At 33.9% G+C, this 23,377-nt stretch overlaps 3 protein-coding genes across 5 annotated transcripts; 1 reads left to right on the top strand and 2 right to left on the bottom strand.

The window, feature by feature from the left end:
- The first annotated feature begins 42 nt into the window (after positions 1 to 42).
- On the top strand, positions 43 to 4,683 carry LOC132293531 (kinesin-like protein KIN-10B). The gene is given in 14 exon segments (XM_059791058.1): positions 43 to 562; positions 659 to 827; positions 1,666 to 2,053; positions 2,169 to 2,374; positions 2,475 to 2,560; positions 2,562 to 2,771; positions 2,863 to 2,920; positions 3,309 to 3,399; positions 3,579 to 3,799; positions 3,883 to 3,929; positions 4,054 to 4,075; positions 4,169 to 4,231; positions 4,328 to 4,366; positions 4,459 to 4,683. Coding segments are annotated over 14 exon segments (2,112 nt in total). The 5' UTR covers positions 43 to 95; the 3' UTR covers positions 4,504 to 4,683.
- A 1,642-nt stretch (positions 4,684 to 6,325) lies between these two features.
- On the bottom strand, positions 6,326 to 13,273 carry LOC132293530 (uncharacterized). Of its 3 annotated transcripts, none has more exons than XM_059791057.1 (6): positions 12,902 to 13,273; positions 11,822 to 12,055; positions 11,448 to 11,536; positions 9,446 to 11,222; positions 8,202 to 8,911; positions 6,326 to 6,406 (listed from the first exon to the last, which is right to left on the bottom strand). In XM_059791057.1, the coding sequence occupies exons 2-5, from the start codon at positions 11,979 to 11,981 to the stop codon at positions 8,226 to 8,228; spliced, it is 2,712 nt and encodes a 903-aa protein (XP_059647040.1). In that variant the 5' UTR covers positions 11,982 to 12,055; positions 12,902 to 13,273; the 3' UTR covers positions 6,326 to 6,406; positions 8,202 to 8,225. The 3 variants fall into 3 exon arrangements, with proteins under 3 accessions (XP_059647040.1, XP_059647038.1, XP_059647037.1); XM_059791055.1 differs by lacking the exon at positions 6,326 to 6,406 and adding an exon at positions 6,955 to 7,050 and having other exon boundaries at positions 12,902 to 13,272; XM_059791054.1 differs by lacking the exon at positions 6,326 to 6,406 and having other exon boundaries at positions 7,969 to 8,911; positions 12,902 to 13,272.
- Positions 13,274 to 15,873: 2,600 nt separating this feature from the next.
- On the bottom strand, positions 15,874 to 23,333 carry LOC132293529 (pectin acetylesterase 5-like). Its single transcript, XM_059791053.1, has 12 exons — positions 22,882 to 23,333; positions 22,682 to 22,764; positions 22,299 to 22,428; positions 20,998 to 21,077; positions 20,756 to 20,845; positions 19,954 to 20,078; positions 18,989 to 19,049; positions 18,336 to 18,389; positions 18,119 to 18,196; positions 17,908 to 18,013; positions 17,210 to 17,355; positions 15,874 to 16,317 (listed from the first exon to the last, which is right to left on the bottom strand). The coding sequence occupies exons 1-12, from the start codon at positions 23,186 to 23,188 to the stop codon at positions 16,204 to 16,206; spliced, it is 1,374 nt and encodes a 457-aa protein (XP_059647036.1). The 5' UTR covers positions 23,189 to 23,333; the 3' UTR covers positions 15,874 to 16,203.
- Positions 23,334 to 23,377: the final 44 nt, after the last annotated feature.

The following is a 23,377-nucleotide window of genomic DNA, read 5'->3' as shown; positions in this document are numbered from 1 at the left end:
GGTTATACCATTAGGCCAAAGACCCTCTGGTATTTTATATACTACCTGGTATATATATAATTTGGAGAAAAATAAATTAAAAAAAGGGAACACATATGGGAGTTGTGAAGGGCCCCACAAAGGTACACAGTACACGAGCCCCAACTCCCAAGCAAATTCAAAAGAAAAAGCGCAGGTCTTCCAACGGTCAGATGATCCAAAACTCTCTTACTTTTTTCTCTCTCTTCACCACATCTTCACCTGTTCCTCTGTCTTCAAGATCCATTAGTTTCTTCTGCAAAATAAAAAAATCTCTCTATCTCTCTCTAAGTTCCTTGTCAATGGCGACTCAAACGAATTCATTTCACACTCCCAAAAAGGTCGAAGCTTTTTTCACTCCCGCAAAACCCTCAAATTCAAATCCCAATTCGATCTCAAAGGTCAGGGTCATTGTAAGGGTTCGTCCCTTTCTTCCTCGTGAAATCGCCTCAAAAAATGGCAGCCCGGTCCCTTGCGTATCTGTTCTTGACCCAATTGAGACTAGCGAAGAAGTAACTGTTCATCTCAAAGATCAAGAAACCAGGTTAGAAATTTCTTGTTCCGAAACCACAATCTGCTGTCAAGTTTTCTAGGGTTTGGTTAATAATTCTGATTCTAGGTTGTTTCTTTTTGGGTGTAGTCGAAATGAGTGCTATAAATTGGATTCATTCTTTGGCCAAGAAGATAACAATGTTCATCAGATTTTCGACAAAGAAGTTAGCCCTTTGATTCCGGTGATCTTTCGGAGCTGCAATGCCACTATCTTTGCATACGGGGCTACTGGCAGCGGAAAAACCTACACCATGCAGGTCTATTTCTTGACAAATAGAAGCCTTAATCTGAATATTTCGTGTGCACTTCATCAAAAAATTTCCCCCTTTCCATCCAAAACCATAATGTTAGTAAAAGCATAAGCTATCATGTCTTCTCTTGTGGCCTCAATCACCAAGGTCTTATCACCGATGATTTTCAATTTTAATCAGGGTGACAGTAAGGTTTAAACCCAAAACTTTTGGCTATGATAACATACGTACGATCCTGCTCTGATGCCATATTAACCACCTGACCTTTTTTTGGATCAACACATATTTTTATTCTAATTATCAGGTGAGGGTGAGCTTTGAAATCAGGACATTGCTTGCTCTAAGGGTCGTCTTCTTGGTCAAGAACTCAAAACACAGAAAACTGTTTTCAGATAATTGTAAAAGACATTTGGGCCTCCTTGGTTAAGTTTGGAAACAATTTTTTGTATTTTGAGAACTGAAAATAAAAAAAAAATTACAAAAACCTGCTTGACAATATATGAGGAAACTCGGTTAAAAAAATGTTTGTTTTTTAGAGACCCGTCTTTTATAGTTTGCTAAAAATAATTTTTTGTTTTATGAGTGACAGACAATTATTTGAAAATAGTTTTTATTTTTTCTTTTATTAATTTTTTTTTAGGGTTTTCTGATCTTCAGTTCTCAGGGAAAAAAAAAAAAAAAAATCCAATATTTTAATTCTCTAACACACACTTGCACACAATATCCAACTTTATAAGGCTAGGTTTAATTTTCTTTTTCAATTTTTTTTTTTTTTTTTTTTTTTTGAATTGTGGCTATTGTGATTCTGATGGAAATAAAGAGGACTTGGATGATGATGATGCAGGGGAGTGTTGAGAACCGAGGTCTAATGCCTCTAGCCATGTCGAAAATTCTGTCTATGTGCCAGATAACAGGAAGTACTGCAGAGATTTCATACTATGAGGTCTATATGGACAGGTGTTATGATCTTTTGGAACTCAAAGGGAAGGAAATTGCTGTGTTGGATGACAAAGATGGCCAGATTCATCTAAAGGGACTGTCTCGGATCCCTATCAACACGATGTCCGAATTCAATGAGGTGTTTTCTTGTGGAATTCAGAGGCGGAAGGTTGCGCATACGGGTCTTAATGATGTCTCTAGTAGAAGCCACGGTGTGCTTGTGGTTACTATTTCATCTCCTTGTGGTGATGGTTCTGCTGTTACTGGGAAGCTTAACCTCATAGATTTAGCAGGTTCTTGATTACCCTTTCACTTTCAGTGGCTTAATTATGATAAAATTGTGCCATTTGAATGTGGGTTGAATTGTAATATTTCATATTTCCTGAATTTTATGTATGATTTGATCAGGTAATGAAGATAATAGAAGGACCTGCAATGAAGGTATTCGTCTCCAAGAAAGTGCCAAAATTAATCAGTCCTTATTTGCACTTTCGAATGTGATTTATGCACTAAATAACAACAAGCCTCGAGTGCCATATCGAGAAAGCAAACTGACCAGAATATTGCAAGATTCTCTTGGAGGAACTAGTCGCTCTTTAATGGTTGCTTGTTTGGTAAGAAGTTTTGAGTTATCATAATATCTTTTGCTGCTTTTAATTGATTGTTATTCAGATTGTACTGAGATAGGAACTTAATTTTCTTTGTTGTTAATAGAATCCGGGAGAGTACCAAGAGTCTGTTCATACGGTCAGCTTGGCAGCTCGATCTCGTCACATCTCTAATTTTGTTTCTTCAGCTCAGAAAAGATAAAGTTGACATGGAAGCAAAGCTTCGTGCTTGGCTAGAATCTAAAGGAAAAACAAAGAGTGCGCAAAGAATAGGGGCATTTGGTTCTCCATTTTTGAGCCAAACTCCCAATTCTGTGACCTCTGCAAGAAAACCCTTTGCATATCAGAGCTCTGCAAAAGAAAAGACTAACACCAATCAATGTGGTTCTAATGCAAAAGAAAGGTCTGGGATTGCTATTTGAACTTCTTAGCCTTACACAGTATAAGCCTTCCTTGGTTCCTCTAACAGTCGTAATTATGTGATTCACTTGCAGGACTATGTCTCGCAGAAATCTATTCAACAATGGAGGTCCAGTTGATGTAGGCATGGAGGTAAAACATTTAATTCTTCTTGCTGCTTGGAGCTAATAGACATAGCATTCCTATTAACAAATAATATAGTATATAACTCTATTATTTGTTAATAGGAATGCTATGTCTTGCACAGTTCTTTTATCATGTAAAAGAAAGAGGAGATCACACTGTCACTTCGAGTTAGAATGCGGAGAATATGCATAAAAAATCTTTTCGTAGATTTAGCAGGATATGTATATCCTTGCAAAGTAGAAACGTGGTGTGCAACAATTTCAGAAGATGGGGGCGATTTTGGGCTTCATTCATTTAATCTTAGTTTTTATGTTTTGTTACATACAGTAAAGGAAATAAAGCCTGTTGCACAATTTAATATCTTGCATTTCCACATTGAATTTTTTATTTGCAGAATCCGGAACATACTCTCAGGGGCAACACAGAAGAAGGGATCAAGGTTTACACTGATGATATTGCATTTGAGTCAAAGAGATACATACCTGGTATCTTTCTCCTATTGAGACTTTTTATTAGCTTGAATGTTAACCTGATCTCTGCTGCTTTACACTAAACAAAAATTAAAAATAAAATAAAATTGCATTCGTATAAGAAGCACATGTTTATTTTAGTTCAATTTAATTAGACTGTTTTAAGGCTTAACATTTGTTCTCCTCCTCTGTAGATGGATCATTGGACAATGAAGACAAGACAACAAGCATCAAATCTATTGACTCACTTGGATCTTCGCCAATTTGTGATAAAATAAGAGCACTTCAAAGCTCCCTAAGAAAAGTTCTCTCCCCTATAAACTCCAATGTAAACGTAGAGACTATATCATCAAGAGATGATCAAACATTTGGCACCCCACTTGATAAATTTAATGCACTTAGCTCTCATGTCAAGGTTTGTAATAACATTTGACAGCTCGAAGTTTCTCCTTTGTCTTTTGTACTTGTGTTCCTGATCTTTATAATTCGAATGTACAGAGCTCCCTAGTTCAAGAATATATCGATTTCTTGAATACAGCAAGCAGGTAAGTTATGTTTCCTTTTCTTTTCTTTAAATATATGTGTGTGTGTGTATATATATATATATATTTTTTTTTTTTTTCGTTTGAAATTTAGAGAACTTACTATCTTTACAACTCTACATTTCAGGGAGGAGCTACTGGAACTGAAGGTATAATCAACTGATCAAATGCAACAATCCAGATATTAGCCTTCCCAAGTTATTGATTTTTTTTTTTTTTTTTCCAACTCTACTAATATACAGGGAATTGGAGAGAAGATGGCTGAGTACATACTTGAGCTTAGAGAATTAAGTCCAGTAAAAAGGGTAAGAAACTTTTCAAAATGAAGATGTGAATATTAATTTCCTTTAATTTATAAAAATAAGACTTACACTGATATCTCGAACTGTTGTTGCTTGCAGCTAGGTGATTTGGAGAAGATAGGCCTCTCATCCAAGCAGGTAATAATACTGTTAATTGATATTCAAAGGTTGGTCTAAAGTCTAAACCATGATCATGAAAATTTAATCAACTATATTAAATCGTGTTGCAGGTGCACAATATGTTTGGCAGAGCTGCCAAACGTATATTTGATTAGATTAACTGTTATATGCAACACCCGGTTGCTTGGAAAAACTTGCAGCTGAATTTCCTCCATCAATTCAAATTTTACTTTGTAACAATTTTTATTTATTTATTTTTATCACCTGTATCAATTTCCTCCATGTAATAATGAACATGATGATATTCATTTATTTTATGTTACTAATTGATAGAATTGTCGTGGATTAGAGAAATATGGAGCTGTTAATTTTTTCTTTCTGCTAAACTACCCTAGGTGAAAAAAAGCAAAATAATGTTTGACAATTCCATATAATCGATTGGAAGAATAATACAAAATTTGTATGGAGAACAGAAACTTGTTATTTTAGGTATTACTTGTGTATTTGCCATGCTGCAACTACCCTTTGATGTTTGTTTGAGGGGGAGGAGGGGGAACTTCATAGTAACATTTTAAAGGAGTTTCTAGTACCAGGTATCCGAATTTCTTTCGGCCTCGTTTGGATGGGAGGATTTGGGAGATTGGGAAAGAAAAGAAAAGAAAGGATAAGGAATGTTGTGTTTGGATAGAAAGATTTGAGAAATTCCCGGCATCTAGTAGAAAAAGAATATAAACAAGCAAAAGTTTTTCTTTCATAATTCAATTTTTTGACCATACATAATCGCCAACGAGAATTTTTACGAACTTGATGTTGATAAATCCGCGAATCTAGAAATTCATTTCGGACAATTGAACCTTCTCGAACTGTTTCTTTTTAAGAACCAAAAATATTTGTGCCAAAATAACAGATGCCAAGAAGAACAAAAGACCCTGGACACGTAATGGATGAAAAGAAAGGATTGAGGAAGATTAAAAAGAATAGTTATCTCTCCAAATCCCTCACATTATGTTCTTTAAAAAATGAGAAGGTTTGGAGAGAAAGGAAAGTGAGTTAGTGATACTTTCATAATACCAAAATTAACCTCCAAAAATCAAAATTATAATATTGGCTTGCAAAACTACCTCCGAAATTATAGATAGAAGATATGATAGTAATTTAATTGCTATCATTTCTTTTCTTTTCTCTCCCACGTCTCATGAATACTAAGAGTTTCTTTCTTCTCTCCTTATCTATTCAAACATGAATATAAATTATTTCTATTATTTCATTTCCCTCCCATAACGAATATTGCATAATAGATTTAAAGGTTGTTGTATGATTTTTGCTTTTCTACTTTATTTTTTTAATATATAATTTTAAAAATATATATATTCCCAAAAAAATAAAATTCAAACTATAATTAAGTGAGTTTTGAAATCAAAATCATAATAATAATAAAAGAAGCCAATTCTAGTAGAAGAAAGGAGTTTTCATTAATTCAACCAAACTCACTCTCTTGTTTAACATAATAGAAGATCCCATGAACAGCAGAGACGCATCATCACCTACAATTCACTTGCATTATACAAACACAAGCGCAACTCAGAGCATGCAAACCACGCCCACCTTATTATTCTAAACACCATAGAAAAGCTTCATTTAGAAGCTTTAACAAATACATACATCATTATTATTAGCTATATATGTATATAATATTATTCATCATATATATATATATATATATATATATATATATATCTCTCTGCTTTATATAGACTTGTTGGCGTCACTCTCATTTACAAGTGCAAGGATTACAGGTGCAGGGTTTGCACTTGCAGGCATCATTCTCAGCTCCCACACCACTCTCAGAAGATCCCACAAAGTATCTGCATCATAAACATCAAATTATTTTAATTAGCTCCATATAATAACAAATATATATTGACATTTTATTTTCATTCTAATTATATACTAATTATATATGTTATATACACATACGCCTTCTGGGGTGCAACACCAGTAATAAGAGTCTGGCTTGTTGTCTTCTCTGAGTAACCCATGTCAGGGTACATTTTGCATCTGTCACCATTATAGAAAACATTCAACATATCAACAATGAATATTTATTAACATTTTTTTTTGTTTTTTTGCAATAAAGAAACAGAGGTAAAACTTAACAGAAAAAGAACAGAGGAAATATTTAAAAGTATTATTATATCATTAAGTATAATCAAGTTATGAATTCTCATGTAAAAATGACAAAAAGAAAAAGTTTCATAAGAACCCATATTACAGAAAACCAAATAAAAATCTTAGTTTGTTTTTCTTTTAATTTTCTCCTAAAAAGTTTTGTGGGAAAAATAATAATACTAAATATATTCCAGGAAAGAGTGGTAAACATTTTTTTGTCTCCAGATATTTCTTTTCAATAAACTGTATAAAGAAAACAAATTATTTGTTGGTGCAAACTCAGTCTTTGAATTTTGTGGGTTTCACAGTCAAGCCCACACATTTAAGGGCTAACATTGTGCAGTCACGATCGCACTCAACATTTCTCATTTTTTAATGCCAACAGAGGTTTTAATTTCCCGGAAAACAAACAACTTGAAATAAGATCAAAGCCTTACCCTTTACAGTCGTTACCACACTTGCAGTCAGAGCCACAGCCACAGTTCCCTCCGCAGCAAGACATTTTTTAGAGAGAGAAAGTTGTTTCAAGAAAACTGAGCAGAAAGAAGATATTGATGAATGCCAAGCAAACAATCAATCAATTATAGAACGAGTATTAAGGCTTGACCCATGAATCCAATTTATAATGCAGTTAAGGAGAGAGAGCAGTTTCCATTCACCGTACACGTGTCATGATCTCTCGTGATGTTAGTCCCCCCATCCACACCTATTATAACTCCTTTTCCCGCGTATATCTCGTTGTTAACTGGTTCTAATTAGTTGTTTGTTATTTCAATAAATTGTTATTCTATTTCACAACCATTGAACTAAATATACACAACAATTGAACTAATCAAATAAGAATATAACTTATTAAAATAAAAATTTGCAATTTTTGCAGTCTTCCTCTCGCATATGAAAGAAAATATTGTGAAAGCAAGTTGTTTTTTTATTTTTATTTTTTCTTTCCCAGACTGAAAATTGAAAAAATCATAACTATTTTTTAAGGAATATTATATATTTTATGTATTATTTTCTGAAAAATACAAATTAGAAGTGGAAACTAAACCTGTAGAAAAATCATAATTAATTTTTGAGGAAATTTATAGAAATAAAATACAAGGTAGTATTGAAGACAAAAAAAACAAACTACGAAGTTAATATGGAATTTGATTTCTAAAAGCATAAAATGAGCCATCCAGAGTCAACATGCAACCGAAATTTGGTTACATTATGCAATGCAAAATATGCTGGTAGGTTGGAGCTTTGATGATCCTCTGCAACAAAATCTAATAATTGTGTTCATGTTGTATTACATCGTTTAAATATATATGATTTATTATTTCATTAAGACTTGAATCGTAGTCCTAAGTTGTTAAATCAGAAATTAACCATTCAAAAGGATCAAAATGGAGCTATTAATTGATTTCACATTTAGAACAGGACCACTGAGTGAGAACAATATAGCACTCTTGAGAAATTTCACTTATTAATTTCTACTTTTAACATGAACTGTTACAATTTAAAATTTCACAACAGTACAGTGTATATAGATTTTGTTGTCAAGGGAAATTTTTTTTTTTTTTTTTTATCCCTCATCTCTTTCCCAACTATTTTCTATGAATCTAAGTGAAGCAATATCAATTTCACAATTAATATACACGAAAAAATATATATCAGCAAGAAAGCTGCTTCAGAAGAGAACCTGATCTAGCTGGCTGCAACAAGCTCAAGTACAAATAAGTTCCTCTAAGAGATCATCAAATATCATGTCCTCCAGCTCTAGCCCGACACACTCAGCATCAAATTGGAGGTTCATCCATCCATCACTTTTTGCTAGATCCCGGCTCACAGCATCATCCAATGACTGGTCAACCTCAGGTCTACATCTCAAGCAACAGCTTATATTTGCCCAGACCTCTTCAAGAACATGGAATCCCACCGGCATTGGATGGATGTGAGAACGGGAAGACAAGCGTATGGGGCAGTACATGAATGATCTCTCATAAATCTCCAATAAAACCTCATTGATTAGATCAAACAAAAGCAGATTATTACTATTGGCACCTTCTTCATTTTCAGAATCGTCCGTTTCATAGCCTTCCACTTCCTCAAACATAGAAGGGTCCAGTGGCTGGTCAACGGAATGCCATGTCCCAAGAAACTCATTCCTGCTGAAGCCAGATAACTCCAGCACATCTCTTACATAATTGAACTCAGCTAAGTCTTCTGTGTCCACTAGAACTTGCGGAAAGTCAATATTGAATTGCTTAGTTGGAGTTCCTTTTTTCTCTAGGTCAACTTTGCTCTCAGCCAAAGTAGGAGAATCCATGCCTGTCTCATCTTGCTGATTGGCCGAAGAATCTGAAGTATCTACTCCATCAAAAAAGAGGCATCTTGGTTTTAATTCTAGCCCTGCTTTCATCAAACCAAATCATGAGACATCCACTTTCAGCCATATGACACAAAGATGGTTAAAGAGGGATTGATATTCCATGAATCATAATTTTGACCACATTAAATTAGCAAACATATGACCAAATTATTGAATATTGTTTTTACATAAGAGGAATATATAATTGATGGTCTGGATACTATATTGTCAAAAGAATGTATTCACGGATTTCTAAGTTATATCCACTAGAAAATGTTACCATGAGGACAGAAATCTTTCAAGTTCATGGGCTACAATGTTTCCTAGGCCATGTAATCCAACAATGGCAGTTTGAACAATGAATATTAGAGTATCAACCTCAAAGGATTCTTTTTTTTTTATTTTTTATTTTTATCTACTGTCATGATATAAAGTGATGTTAATTATGCACAAAATTTGTGCATCTCTTTGTGTCTCTCTCCACGGACGGACACATGTAGTTGTTGCATGACGTACATTAAGTAAGAGGTAAAGAAAATGATGACGGAGAAGAAACAGTTGGCAAGTGGATATACCTTCTGATATGGAGGGATTTGCCGGGCTGGTTATATCCTCTTGAAAATTGGAGTCAAGTACAGAATTTGGACTCGGTTCTGCCACCTTAGAATTGTGCAGAATTTCATGCTCATCATGAGAAGCACTTTCCCCTGTTGTCAAGTTCCCCAGTCTATCAAGAGTCCAATCCACTTTAGCTTTTGCCTCATCATTTGCTAATGATGTTAATCCCACCTTTTCCTCTGTAATCAGATATGATTCACCAACTTTTTGACTTCCAATATCTTCCTTGGAATCTAACACAGTTGCATTTTCTGAACCTAAAGTTTTCTGTTCATCAAACCTGCTATTTCCTCTACCCAAAGTACTGTTTACAGCTGTCCTTATTGGTATCCCTGAAGACATATCCTTGGGAGATTCCTCATTTTGAAGATATGATCTGAGATCAGGTAAGGAAAGAATTCTACCCAAGGGTTTTGGACTACTCCCATCAGAAGAAGGTATCTCTTCTGCTCTCGACTTTACTCTCTCAGAAATATGATTTTTGGCTTCTTTGTTGAAACTGGACTCAAATAACTTACAATATCGATCCAATGATTCATCAAAAGATGATGTTCTTCGGATTGATTGCAGTCCACCCTTGCTTAGAGCAGTAACAGACTGATGATTCTCACAACCACTTTTAGGAATGTTTTTACTACTTCTGTCCATAGCTGGCTCCTTGCCGAAATCAGCAGTCTCCTCCTTCATGCCTCTGGACAACCTATGGCCATAAGGAATTTTGTGAAGGATTGCATCCATAGAGATCCGATACTTCTCCTTTTTGCTCTCTTTCATTGCATGTTTTATCTTTTGTCTAAGATTCTTGATGCGCTTAAATGCTACTTTATTTTCAGGATCGTTCAGCTGGCAGGGGGAAACTGAAGAAAACTTGTCAACAGACTCAGACCTTGCCAAGCATGATCTTGGAATGCAATTCACCCGATAATCTGCTCCCTGTGACACTGAATTCTCACTTATATCTTCCTTAGACTCCAATTCAACCGATGTCTCAGCTTGACTACCAAATTTAAATTTCTCTTCCCCTTCTGCACGAGACTTGGTCTCCTGCTTGTGTTTAAGCTTGCTTGGCCAGACAGACCTTCTGCCTGATGAGCCAGCCAAAGGGAATGACACAGACTTGCTTATTCCTACCTTTGAGTTGAATGCTCGTCGTCCATGGAAGTGATGTGCCAATGGAGAGCTTGGATCTTGTAGAATTTTCAGGAATAACTCCTTTTCCCTGTTGAATATACCCACAGAATCCAGAGATTGGTTTGACTTGTGGACTGAAACATCGTTTCTAGGTTCCAACAGATCTTGCGCTGCTTTGTTGAACTTCTCACAAGAAGGTGTGTGATTCCCAATGGGTTGCTTCCCACTCTCATAAACCGGACTTTGTCCCAAGTAATTCATAGTAAGAGTGGTGGCACACAACTCACACGTTTTGTTGCTGGCAACCCGTTCCTCACAGACCTTTGATTGCATTATGTCCAAAGTGCTGGCAGCAGAAGAGTCTTCACTACCTAGGTGAATATTTCCTGGTGTATCATTATTTAAAGCAGCTTCAACTGGGTGATCCAGATTTAAAGGTTCTAGACGATGGATGGAAATAGTTCGTGTAAGTTGAGTTTGCGCAGGGTAGGAACAACATCTTCTATGTCGGACCTTTCTCTTAGACACCTCCTCAGAAATCAAAGCTTTTATTCGAGATTTCACTGATCTTTTGGCTACTACCTCTGTTGTCTTTTCTTCACCCTGTTATTTTTTTATAGATACTTTCTTAATGAAATTTATATAATAACCTTGGCAATTTGACCAAAAATAGGTTTTATTCTGATAAGAGCATTTTAAAACTTGTAACTGGAAAAATATTTAAAAAAAACCGAAGGTAAAGCCTTCGAATTTTTTTTTTTTTTTTTTTCAGTCAAACAAGAAAAGCATGCAAATAAAAATCATATTGCAAGACTTGCACAAACTTACAAGGGAGTTGTCCATTTCAGTATCAACATGTTCTTGCAGCATTTCACCGGCATCGGTTGATTTTATTTCATTTCCTGGATTTTCAACTCCTGAACAAGGAAAGGGGTTATTAATTAGAAACACAAATTATCACTTAAAAATCCATGGAATCAAACACTTTGTACCAGCTCAGGCTTGTGAATAACCACTAACTGAATAAAGGTGTATAATAGACTGAAGTACATCACAATGACATCCCATTTGCGTATGTATCCTTTATCTATCTCATGATCCCAATGGAATAACAAAGCGCACATAGCTCACACATTAACACACCTTGACAAAAGCTGTCTAGAACTGATATAAAACATTAAATGAGAGTCAAGATGGCTTACCAGCATCATGCTTTCCACCGCCACGGCTCCTGTGTGGAATCATTTTCTTGACACAACGCCAGCGATGGTAGTGAAGAACATGAAGCACGCCCCACATGCATCCCTGACGATTATTGTCTACTGAAATGCCAGAGCGTTTCTGCTGCAACTTCTTTCCCATTATTAACAATGAATTACTTTGGAATCCACTTCATTGATATACGAACGTAGCTATAGCTTTCCTAATTCCCAAACCTGATCAACATCGCAAAACCAGAATTAAGAAACACAACCTATCTTCAGTGAATTGCATACATTTGTACCATGCAAAGCCCCCAACTTAAACAACCCAATGCACGTCACCGAATAATACTCTGTGCACATTGTTAATTAAAGGTCATGAAAGGACAAAAACAACCATGGACTTCATAGCAATTGAGGCCATGAAAGGACTAGATTTTGTTGATTTATAATAATTATTTTGTATAAGGAGTTCTGAAATAGTTACTTAACTATAATTTGAAGGAATATGTTGAAGTAGATGGATATATAATCAACCTATTCCATGAAACAAAGCAAAAATATTCAGAGTTTTTAAATATAAGAACTACACTAATTGGCATAAATAGGCATAAAGAGAACACAGAGTATTTAGTGGGTTTCAAACTTCACATAGAAAAGGAATTATCCCCATTAATTTGATCAAATTTAATTTTTGATCTTGGATGCTGAGAAAATTTCAAAAAGATAATCGAAACAAAACATTTCACCCAACTTAAAAGACTAAGTATGTGGTTTATTTGAACAGAGTTTATAGTCACTCAAAAACGCAAACCAAAACTACAATAAAAGTGACAGAATTAAGACTTTTCCTAAGGAAAGTTCCCCCCCTTTTTTTTTTTTTTTTTTTCATTTTTTATAAAGAATCACGAACAGTATATAATTGAAACAGAGAATTAAGGTTAATAATTGGGAATTGAAAACCTAAACTTAACTGCAGATTGTCCCCCCAAAAAAAAATAATAAAAAAAATAATAATAAAAAATCGACATAAATAATATACACGCACAGACATATTTCTGCGTAAGGTCGACATTGTACCTTTTGGAAGAGAGAGATTCTGATGGAAGAAAGTAGTTGTTTTGCTCCGTTGGCATGGGGAGAGGTCCAACTTTAGAGAGAGAAAGAGGGAGTTTTAGAGAGAGAGAGGGTAGAAATTTGTTGAGGATGAACGACGAGAACTTTGGTAGCAACAAGAACGAAGAAGAAAGAAGAAAAAAAATTATGTTTGTTTGACAAATAATGGAGAGAGAAAGCAAGAGAGCAAAATTCAAGCCATCGTTTTCGGATTGGGGATTCCATTTTTGTCAGGTGAGTCGTGGTTTTTCCCACTGAAAATTCTCACTTTTTATTGGGTCTCACTTTCTGCTTTTAGCGCCATTTACCCGCCAACCGCACTCTCCCTTCCCTCTCTTATTTATCTTGTGAGCTTGTTACTTTCTAACGTGCGCCTGAATCATTTTGCTTGTGACTGCTTTTAATTTTCTGGAATTGCTGAGTATCCCATCTCACAGTCCCATCTTTGATTGATTGAAATATTAATTATGAAAGTCATCATTAATTTATTCTTCTTACTTTTATGAAACTTTAAAACATAAATTTTTAAGATTAAATTACTTTTTAAGATTTTATTTTTTTACCAAAAATAAGAGGATTTTTTTCATATAAGAAAAGGAAAGAATCTTTTCATATAAGAGGTTTTTTTTTTTTTTTTTTTTTTTTTTTTAATCATTCACGAATATGAATTTAGAGAGGAGAGGGGATAAAAAGGAAAAAATCAATTACAAAGGAAAGAATGAAGATTATATTTATATTTGTGTGTGTATATATATATATATATATACATACACATACCAAAACCGAAGGAGGAAATAATTTTAATTTTAAAGGGTAATTTTATTCTCAAAGGTTATATTTTAAAGTTCCATAAAAGTAGTAAACATGCATTAATTATGACTTTCATGATTGGTATTTCGACCTTGTGCAACTACCCCTGTCACTTCTTCTTATTGTGAAATTCATAATTCAGAATTGAAATTGGACATAATAGTATAAAATAAAATAATAAATAAAAATAAAATAATAAAATGTGAGGTATTCTACTTCTCACTTTCTATCACATTCAAGAACTGAAGGATATATTATTAGCACATGAATGGTGTAGTTTGTCAAATGATTCATTATAGGGTGTCAACAATTCCTTCACGTCTAGAAATTAATCTAAAAAAGAAGAGATATATTCACTATGAAAGGATCTAAAAGAGGGTGACTATTTTTCTTGTTAGTTTGTCAATTTTTATAAGAAACAATAAATAAAACAGGTGTTAGTTTGTCAATTTTTATAGGATAAAATGTCAATGTTTGAAGAAAATGGTTCATTTATCTCAAAGTCAGAATATGAGAATGCTAACATGATCAATATATATTCTTCAAGAGTTCAACTGCAGCTTGTGACAGTCACTGACATTAAAATATAAAATAAGAAGGAATTTAAGTAAATAATGTTAAGATCCATGTGAATTAATCTATCTGAGTTATTCATGTTGAAACTTAAACCATTTTACCTTCAATTTTAAGATAGAAAGAAAATATCACTGGATTATAGTACTTGTTTAATCCCGTTACAAATCTTACATTACGACATTTATAGGCCCAAGTGTTTGTCTTACATCATATCTAAATTGGGAAATGTTATAAAGTACGTATGAAGTATAACCCAACAATTTAAAATTTTTAATTAGAGGGTAAGTTCTATACTCTGTATAAGTGATATTAGAGGGGTTTCATGCCGAATAAGTAGGGTAATACCTTTTTTTTGTGTGTGAAAATTTGTCACTAAAAATTCAACCACACATATACGTCTTTTATTCTCTTATAATTTGTAACATTGAAAAATTTGTAGAAAGATTTCAAAAGGATAAAGAGTTTGAAAATTTATATATATATATATTTAATTGGAAAATTCTAGTAACTAAATCTTAATCATTAATTTAATGGAGAAAAAAAAAATTAAGAGTAGAGTCACATTTCTAACAAGTTTAATAATGTAAACTACTAAAATTAATAAGGAAATATGGAGTGTTGGAGAGAGATAACAATTATATAATATTAAATAGTTTGTAGAAATTGATAAATGAAAGAACTTTTTAGAAGAGATGTAAGCCTCATTCCAGAATTTTTACAGAAAAAGATCCTTTTCCTGATATAGTTGGAAGTTCCTATAACATAATAAATGACCAATCAGATAGAGTAAACTAGCAATTCTAAAAAATTAGTCGGTGCAAGTACGATTATTTATTACTGTAACAGTTTTTATTTTTATTGATAGTCGTTAACTCTAACCAAACTCGAATGTAAGTCTACCATTTCCAACCAAAATTCAAAGATTCGAATGAGAATTGAACTCAACATCATTCTCTTTCAAAAATTCTAATAAAAAAAAAAAAAAATCAGTTAAAAAAAACTGATACAATATTTAGCTACAATCATGTTTGAAAAAAATGTAATTCTCATTATCAACTTTGAGAAGGTTTTGAAAAATAATTCCAACTTGAAAAGACGAACGGCCTGTTTGATTTGTCACTCATAAAATATTATCTTTAGAAGATTTTGGAAAAAGAATCCCAACATAAAATAAAAAGAACAAACTTAAATGGTACTCAATCATTAAAAAAAAAAAACAGAAAATTATTTTTTTAAAACTATAAAAAAAAAAAATTATAATTGATATTTAGAAAATTGAATCAAGTAAAATTTTTGTACAATTTTCTGATTTTTTTTTTTTTTTCCAAGTGACGAAACAGACCCAAAATAACTCCCAACATACATTTAATAATGTTTATGCCATCCTGTTTGCAGAATGTGTATTAATTGCTTAGTTGTACAAGGAATACCTATATTTAATAATGATTTCTGAGTAATTTTCTTCTAGTTTCTTAGCAACCAAATCGTTTCCTTTCTATATTTCAATTAAACACCACCAGTAGACCATAAAATCCTTATAAAGGTGTATCGGTAGAAAAGAAATCCAATTCAGGATTAAGCCGATGGGGAACTCGTAATAGTACAAGAATGTGATTATACAAAAAGTATCACAGTAAAATTAAAATACATGAAATGGCTTGATCCAGTTGAGTACAGATTCCATGAAGCACAAAGCAGCAAATTATGTAGTTAGTCCCATCTTATGATGCCATCAACTACTGTATATTTGTGCATCTTCAATTTTAACTCCTAATCGCACTTTAGCTGAAGAGAAGATGATTTATGGTGCTGAAAGCCAAGAAACTGGGGATGAAGCTGAGCATAAACCATAAGCGAGCCAGAAAAAGTCTCAAGTGTCATCAGCTCTGAGTAAATTCCATATTGTAGCAAGTAGGATTGCAAGGATAAGCACAATCAATTTGTTTCACTACTTCCCGGTCGAAGTACCAATCGCCTACAGACTCTGCAATTGTCTGTTAAACAACCAGTAAAACAATCACTTCCCAAATCCCATTAGGTTCCAAAGAGAAAACTACTCCTGTGCCACCAAGGTACAGGTTATGGCACTCAAACATTTTCGCAGGCACCAAGCAGAGCAACTCAATTGCAAAAACACGAGGAAAAAGCACCTTTCTTGTTGAAGTAAAGTTTGGACTTGCCCAAGAATGATCTGTGCTGGTTTTCCAACATAACTGAGAGGGTATAACGGTGGCGGTATCTAGTTGCAGCAATGAAATTTGTGTTGCTTGTAGTGGGGCCGGTATGGTGTTGGTGGTGGAAGGTTTTTGAATGAATTTAGTGTCACCTTGAAAGGTTGGGTTGGGTACTACTGGCGCAGAAGTGATAAAGATGGAAGCCTTTCCATCCCCACTCCCCGCGAAAGGTGGGATGGAGGCCTTTTGCTGATAGTGCGGCCAGTGGACATTAGTTTGTTGCTAGCAGGATTCTGGGGTATAACATCGGTGAGGATTTTTCTCTACGTTCTTGTATTGAGAATTTGAGATCAGTGTTTGAATGATAAGGTTTTAACGGGAAGGTGCAGAATTGGTTGGTAGTTTGAATTTGAATTCTAATCCTTTGGCCAGGGCTTTACAACCACCTTTATGCATGTTCAAGTGTATTGGGAGGAGGGAAAGTTGGGAGGGACGGTACAGGTGCAGACTTGGACATAATAGTATCTATTTTAATTTAAAAAAAATCTCTAGAGAGAGAATATAGATTTTTCTTTCAGTATAATACCATAATCATATTTAAACAAGTGGAAGGGCATATTTTGACAAATTATTAGGTTGAGTGAATTTATTTAAGTTGAGACCTTCTCATCTCCCCAACTCCCCAAATAGTGCAGAAAGAAATTTTCCTTACCTTATTGTTGATTCTCGGAGAAATGGGAGAATGCCATGTCTCAGCCGTCCATGTCTGACAATGAATAAAGCAAGAATTTATAAACATTCCCCCTTCCTTGTTCCGCTGGAATTCTTTGAGCGCATCTAGCAATGAATTCCTAAAACCTATATCATAACTCTGATTAGCAAATCATACAGTATGGGAATACATTATAACATATTCAGATATTGCTAACACTCCTGATACTATATGAGATAAATATGAATTCCAGTTATTCACCAATCACTAAAAAAAGAGCCAATTTAAAGCTCTTACTAGGGTCGGACATGCCATGCCATGATATCAGCTGGAGCATTTATTGTTTTAAATATAAACTATGGATAAGGTGACTTTCCCATGTCATTCTATTATTATTATCATCATCATCATCATCATCATCATCATAATCATTTATCAACAACCAAACCCTAGTATTGTATTATGATGGATTTAACACCATCATTATTTTATTTTTTAATGTTTTTTTTTTTTTAATTGATAAAACAGTCTCCTATGCAGGGGTGATCACGGCACCTGCAAAACATTCTGGCCTGGTGATTCAGCATTTCCTCTAATTTTAACTTATGAGATTACTAAGATGGTAGCTTTTAAAGAGCACAATTTATTAAAGTCAGCGACAATTCATTACATTCACGAGTAAATACATATGCCATCACCTTGGAGTACTTCAATTTGGCTGGGATTACAGTCACGAATATTCAGCCTGCATTTGAACCAGCTGTGATGCAGATCCGATGCATCAGGTACCAAGATGTGTTGTATCTGAAAAAAAAAAAAAAAAAAAAAAAAAAAATTACTTTTACATGATGCTTGTAAAATTGCATCGCAGAAAGAATAAATGAAACATGTTATCTGAGGATGGATTACCTGCCAAAAATCATAAGCAGGGTTGACGAGGAAAAGTGGTGTCTTTATGTTATTAATAAATTCTTGAGGAAAGAAACACTGGCATTGTAGTTCATAACAAATAACAGTGACTGCATGTTAGATAATCAAGGTTGAGCAGCAAAACAGGAAAGCAGCTTATATATAATCAGTGATTCCAAGTGGAAGTTATGTGCAATATTGCAATGAAAAAGCTCACCTTAAACGGTTCTGTTCTTGCCATACAATCCTTGTCCAAGCCTTTTGCTACACCCTGACACCAAGAAAGGTAAGCATAGAATATCAAAAATCAGTCCTAGAAGGCTAGAATAGAATTTGCAGCATTAGTTGAAACAAAAGAGTGATTAAACGAGTGTATTTCAATTCAGAGCATTAACTGCATCATTATGATGACGAAATCGACTACACAATTTGAAGTCAAAGTTCACACATACATACTATTTACTTTGCAGTCTAATTTTATCATTTATGGGCACTATACCTGGTGTTCCCGTCACACGTTCATTATTAATCCTAATTCTTTTGTAACTACATATCATATAACTATTTCATTCTTTTGTAATTTAAAACATTCTAATTGTTTTGGAGTAGACAAATGCATAAATCCAAAATGCAAAAATATATATATGAGTATATCGATTTGATTTAAGCAATGTAAGCCATCTATTATCTCAAAAGGACCAAAAAACCAAGACCTAAGTGTCAATCATGGCCAAATATTAATTACCGAAAAATCATGGCCAAATACAGAACATCGACAATATTATAAAAACAGGAACTTGTGATATCTAAATAGAACTAAAATCTGGTATAAAATACAAATAAAGAAGTACAAAAGCTTGACGGCACAACCTGTAGGTGGACAACATCATGATAAAAAGATTCAATGGTGTGATTTCCAGCAATATCTATCCTGAAATTGACGGGAAAAAATACAAAGAATCAAATTTCATGCTTAAAATATGAGCATTCAACCATCATACATGTAGAACAAGCTTTCAACATAACTGCAGGAATCTTTTAGAACATTACACATCTTATAGGTATCCATTTTAGATTTCATTGTGGACAAATATGTTAAGATCACAAAATACATATAAGTTTATATCAAGATTAACATTGAGAAAAGGAAAAGCATGTTTGCAAAATTTTGAATAAATTGTGAAAATCTCCATCACATCCCCGCCGAAAGCTTAATTTTGAATAAATTCTGAAAATCTCAATGAAATTTGAGGAACCATCACATCCCTGTGGGAAGCTTCCTCCATAACAGTTTGTTCATGTCTTTCAGTCTTTCATATTCTCCTGGACGGGATCTAGGACTGCCACACAAGTCTTGTACTTTTTCTTCAAACTTCCAGATGTCGAGCGTTTTTAGCTGTCCATTGAGGATGGAATGAGTCAACATGGAACGGCCAACATACCAGCATTCAAGAATTTATTGTTAATTTGTAACGAGCTTTCATCGCTTCAATGTATATAAATTCTATTCTACCACGGTACCACCATGACTGTAAAAATATTTGTTTTTGAATTTTCATATTAGAATTCTATGTTAAAGTCTCTCTCTCTCTCAAACACACACTCACAAACACACATGCAGATAAAAGAGAAGTGTGAAAGATAAAGGTGAATTTTTATTTTTATTTTTTTAAAAGGAAGCTCTGTGAAAGCTTTACAGTAAAACACTCCATGCACAAATTCTTAAAAAATAATTCCACAAGAATGCCATTTCAGAAGAACTTGAAATGTGAAGATTCTTAATAAAGAGATAGCATATGGTTGTATAATGGAAACATATATGTAAAAGAACATACTGGTTAAGAAAAAAGCCTGCATCAGAAAGACACTTGACATTAGCAGCCTTTGGCAAAATTTCTCTAAAATTATCACAGTGTATAAGAGTTGCCAACCCTCCAGCAGAGCATCCTGAAAGAAGTGCCTGTGAAATTATCAAATATATCAGTAAGGAACTGCAGTTTTTTAATTAAATTCAGAATGCAGGTCAATACTTATCATCAACCGAACAAGAAAACAACATTTAAAGAAGATTTATCACAACCAGCAAAAATCACTACATTAGTGTGGATAGAAGTTCACTGCTGAAGGCATGTCAGTAGAGTAAACAATGGCACAACAGCTGTCAATGATTTCAATCTATTTTGCAAGTGTTACAGGGAGAAAAAAAAAAAAAAAAAAAAAAAAAAAAAAAAAAAAAAAAAAAAAAAAAACTATTACTTAAACCACCTCTAGAATGAAAATAGATTCAGGATTCATTTGAATCTAGAGCCACTGAGGATTTGAGGGATACAAAGTGTTTGGGTGAGCAACAACTCAGTCTTTATGTTATACTGGTACTTTTGTCGCCGATCACCATAATATTGGGCTAACTACATTGAGTAGTGAAAGTGTAATCAAGTCTAAATGACTCAAACCACCAGAATGAGAGTGACGGGAGAGGAAAATGAAACTTACCTCTGATTCTAATACCATTGATCATTAAACAATAACATGAAAATCATCTAAAAGTCTATGATTCCCAGAGTGTGTCTATTAACTTTTTAATCTTAATAAAAAAAAACAATGAAAATTTATAATTAACAGAATTAAGTAATATACTTGTCTGGCATTAGACAATCCTATTGACAAGAGTTCATCTAGTAGTGCTTCCCAGATAAGCTGGCCTCTGAAGAAGAGTTCCTTTCCATGCTGCAGCATAAAAGACAGAAGACAATTACATCAAAAATAAAATCTGTTTCTTTTACTTTTTCCCCTTCTCATTTGACATGAAGTACAAAAATGCACAAATTTTTCTATAACTTCCAACCAATCAAAAAAAAAAAAACCTCCTACAAACTTACCTTAGACTCACTTTCAGGGTGGCCAGCAAAAGATGCACCGTCACAATAACGTATCTTGACTTTGTTCCAGTTAAAGAAATCTGAAGAATGCCGACAACATTAAATTAGAAATCTGAAACTGATTGAATATGAATATTGGAGAAATTGGACTAAAGCTCATGTAAGCATTGGTTATATTTGAATAACATCAACAATAAAATGCTATTAACATTACAATAAACAAATATATATATATATATATATATATATATAATCCTACTAACTTTGAACATTAAATAGACAAAAAAGTGAGTGGTTTGTTGTTATCCCCCAGATTAAAGCATAAAACAGATTCAAAGCATTTGTTTTGCGGAACTAATGGATGACTAGAATATCTCCATACCAAATGAATAAGTTCAGACAATCATCATTTAACAAATTGAAAGAAATAAAAGGACGAAAACAATTAATGTGTATATGTGTCTCTATATACATACTTGCAGGACTAATATCACCCAACCACTTTTTGGGGTACAACATTTACAAAGTAGTTATCAATCAAGATAAAGAAAGCCCTACGCAAGAGAATGAAATTGCTAATGAAGTGCTTAAGAGATAGAAAATTGACCCAGGGATACTTAGCCTTTTCTAAAACAGTATAATCTAGGGCCAACTTATGCAATGGGTTTATCAATGCTTCCTGTTCCAAATAGTTCATCCTAGCTTCTAGCTAAATCAACAAAAGAATATAAAAGAGTATGGTTCTGAAAATTAATAACCAAGTACGCCCAGACTTTGCAAAATTATAGTTGACGTATTATCCAAAGTTTGTCCAAAATTCCAAATTTTTACAACCATTATAATCAGTTAGCATGAATTTTGTGATGCACCCAAATAAAAGTGAAATGCCATCACAAGGTCCATATCATGGCCATGAAAACTGGTTGCAGTAAAAAAAATAGGGCATTGAATGTGTAAGAGGCCATTGTTTGGTGTAATAGCAAAAGCTCAGTTTGAAAAGCATGAGAATGCAAGTTCAAGTCTGAAAGCAGACACTCTTATAAAAGGCTACGCTTGTCTCTGGTCCACCAACAATAAAGATACTCTAGGGGCACATGCATAAACATATCATGATATACTCAGAATGTAGTACAGTGCTTGTAGCGCCTAGGTACTAGAAATTTAAAGTTCTTCACAACGTTTAGACAAAGAGGATAGCCTCACCACAGGCATCACATATTTTTTAACAATGAAAAAAAAAAAAAAACGAAAAAAAAGAATCTTAAATAGTAAGCCATAAGAGTACATTTTGCACTGGTTACCAGGATTTTGTGATGGGTCATGGCCCAAAATTCCATTAAATTGAACTTGATGGTCCATGTACTTCGAAGAACCTAATGCAGTGTTCTTACGAACAGAACACGACTCTATTGTATTGCACCAACCTCCACCCTAGCAATGTAACAAGAAAAGAAGAAATATCAGTGAGGTAATCACTACCTCTGCAATTAAATAGAGTAGAGTTGACTCTGCTAATTCGATTTGTTAACAGCAAAAATGTTTTACAAGTTTCTCTAAGCATATACATACCTATATAGATATATATAGACACACTTTGTTTTGATACAAGTAGTTATCAATGAAGATCGATTCGTGTTTTAAGAACAGAGAAACGAAAATAGTAGTGAGAGAGAGGAGTGTAAACCTCAATGTGAAGAACCCAGTTCACAGAGCCAGATCCAAAGCCCTTTTGAAAATGGTATCCAGGAATACTCCCATCCAAACAAACTGAAACGAGGGGAGAAGACATGTAACTAAATAAAATATATATATATATATATATATATATATATATAAGTGCGTGTTTGTATGTGTATTGCATATGATTTGGAAAGAGTGGATTACAGGCGCCTCTGTTCTTGGCATTGCGCAACAAGGTTAAGGGGACCCAATCAGAATCAGTGGCGGAGAGATTTTTGGTCCGTGAATTGGAGAGAAGGGAGAAAACCAAGATCAGTATAGTGAATCCGACGGCTGCGATGGTCCACTCTCTTCTGGTCCATTTTCGCCACCAGATCAGACCTCGAAGCCTTTGATTCGTCATTCTAAGCTCTGTGTTAGTCAATGCACCATCACTTCGAATCCAGGGATTTCCATTGCAGAGTATTGTACTCAAACGAAGGAGCAGAGACTCACGACGTCGTTGGACCATCTTTAAAGCGTCACTCTGTTTTTTTCGTTGTTTTTAATCAAATTTAATAGTCGTATAACTTAGTATTCACTATTCACTAGTAAATGAAATATTTATGTCATGTATCAGTTTAATAAAACAAAATTTATAACGACACCACCATCATCAATATATATATATAAAATTGCATGCTGGGCATTGTATTTGGGA

The sequence above is a fragment of the Cornus florida genome, unplaced genomic scaffold (genome assembly GCF_030987335.1).
Source record: "Cornus florida cultivar Cherokee Brave unplaced genomic scaffold, ASM3098733v1 CherokeeBrave_3.0.0_Hap2_Chr02, whole genome shotgun sequence".
In the NCBI taxonomy this organism is placed as follows: Eukaryota; Viridiplantae; Streptophyta; class Magnoliopsida; order Cornales; family Cornaceae; genus Cornus; species Cornus florida.
Note: the sequence above shows the minus strand (reverse complement) of the source record. Positions and strands in the feature narration are given on the sequence as shown.

Excerpts from the sequence above, each read along its gene's own strand:
- LOC132293530 (XM_059791057.1), bottom strand. The coding sequence starts at position 11,981 with ATGGGAAAGAAGTTGCAGCAGAAACGCTCTGGCATTTCAGTAGACAAT. Across the intron at positions 11,537-11,821 it reads CGGTGGAAAGCATGATGCTG|GAGTTGAAAATCCAGGAAAT; the intron begins GTAAGCCATCTT and ends TTCCTTGTTCAG. Across the intron at positions 11,223-11,447 it reads CTGAAATGGACAACTCCCTT|GGTGAAGAAAAGACAACAGA; the intron begins GTAAGTTTGTGC and ends AAAAAATAACAG.
- LOC132293529 (XM_059791053.1), bottom strand. The coding sequence starts at position 23,188 with ATGGTCCAACGACGTCGTGAGTCTCTGCTCCTTCGTTTGAGTACAATA. Across the intron at positions 21,078-22,298 it reads TGACCCATCACAAAATCCTG|ATTTCTTTAACTGGAACAAA; the intron begins GTAACCAGTGCA and ends GGCATTCTTCAG. Across the intron at positions 18,197-18,335 it reads CAAGAACAGAACCGTTTAAG|TGTTTCTTTCCTCAAGAATT; the intron begins GTGAGCTTTTTC and ends CTACAATGCCAG.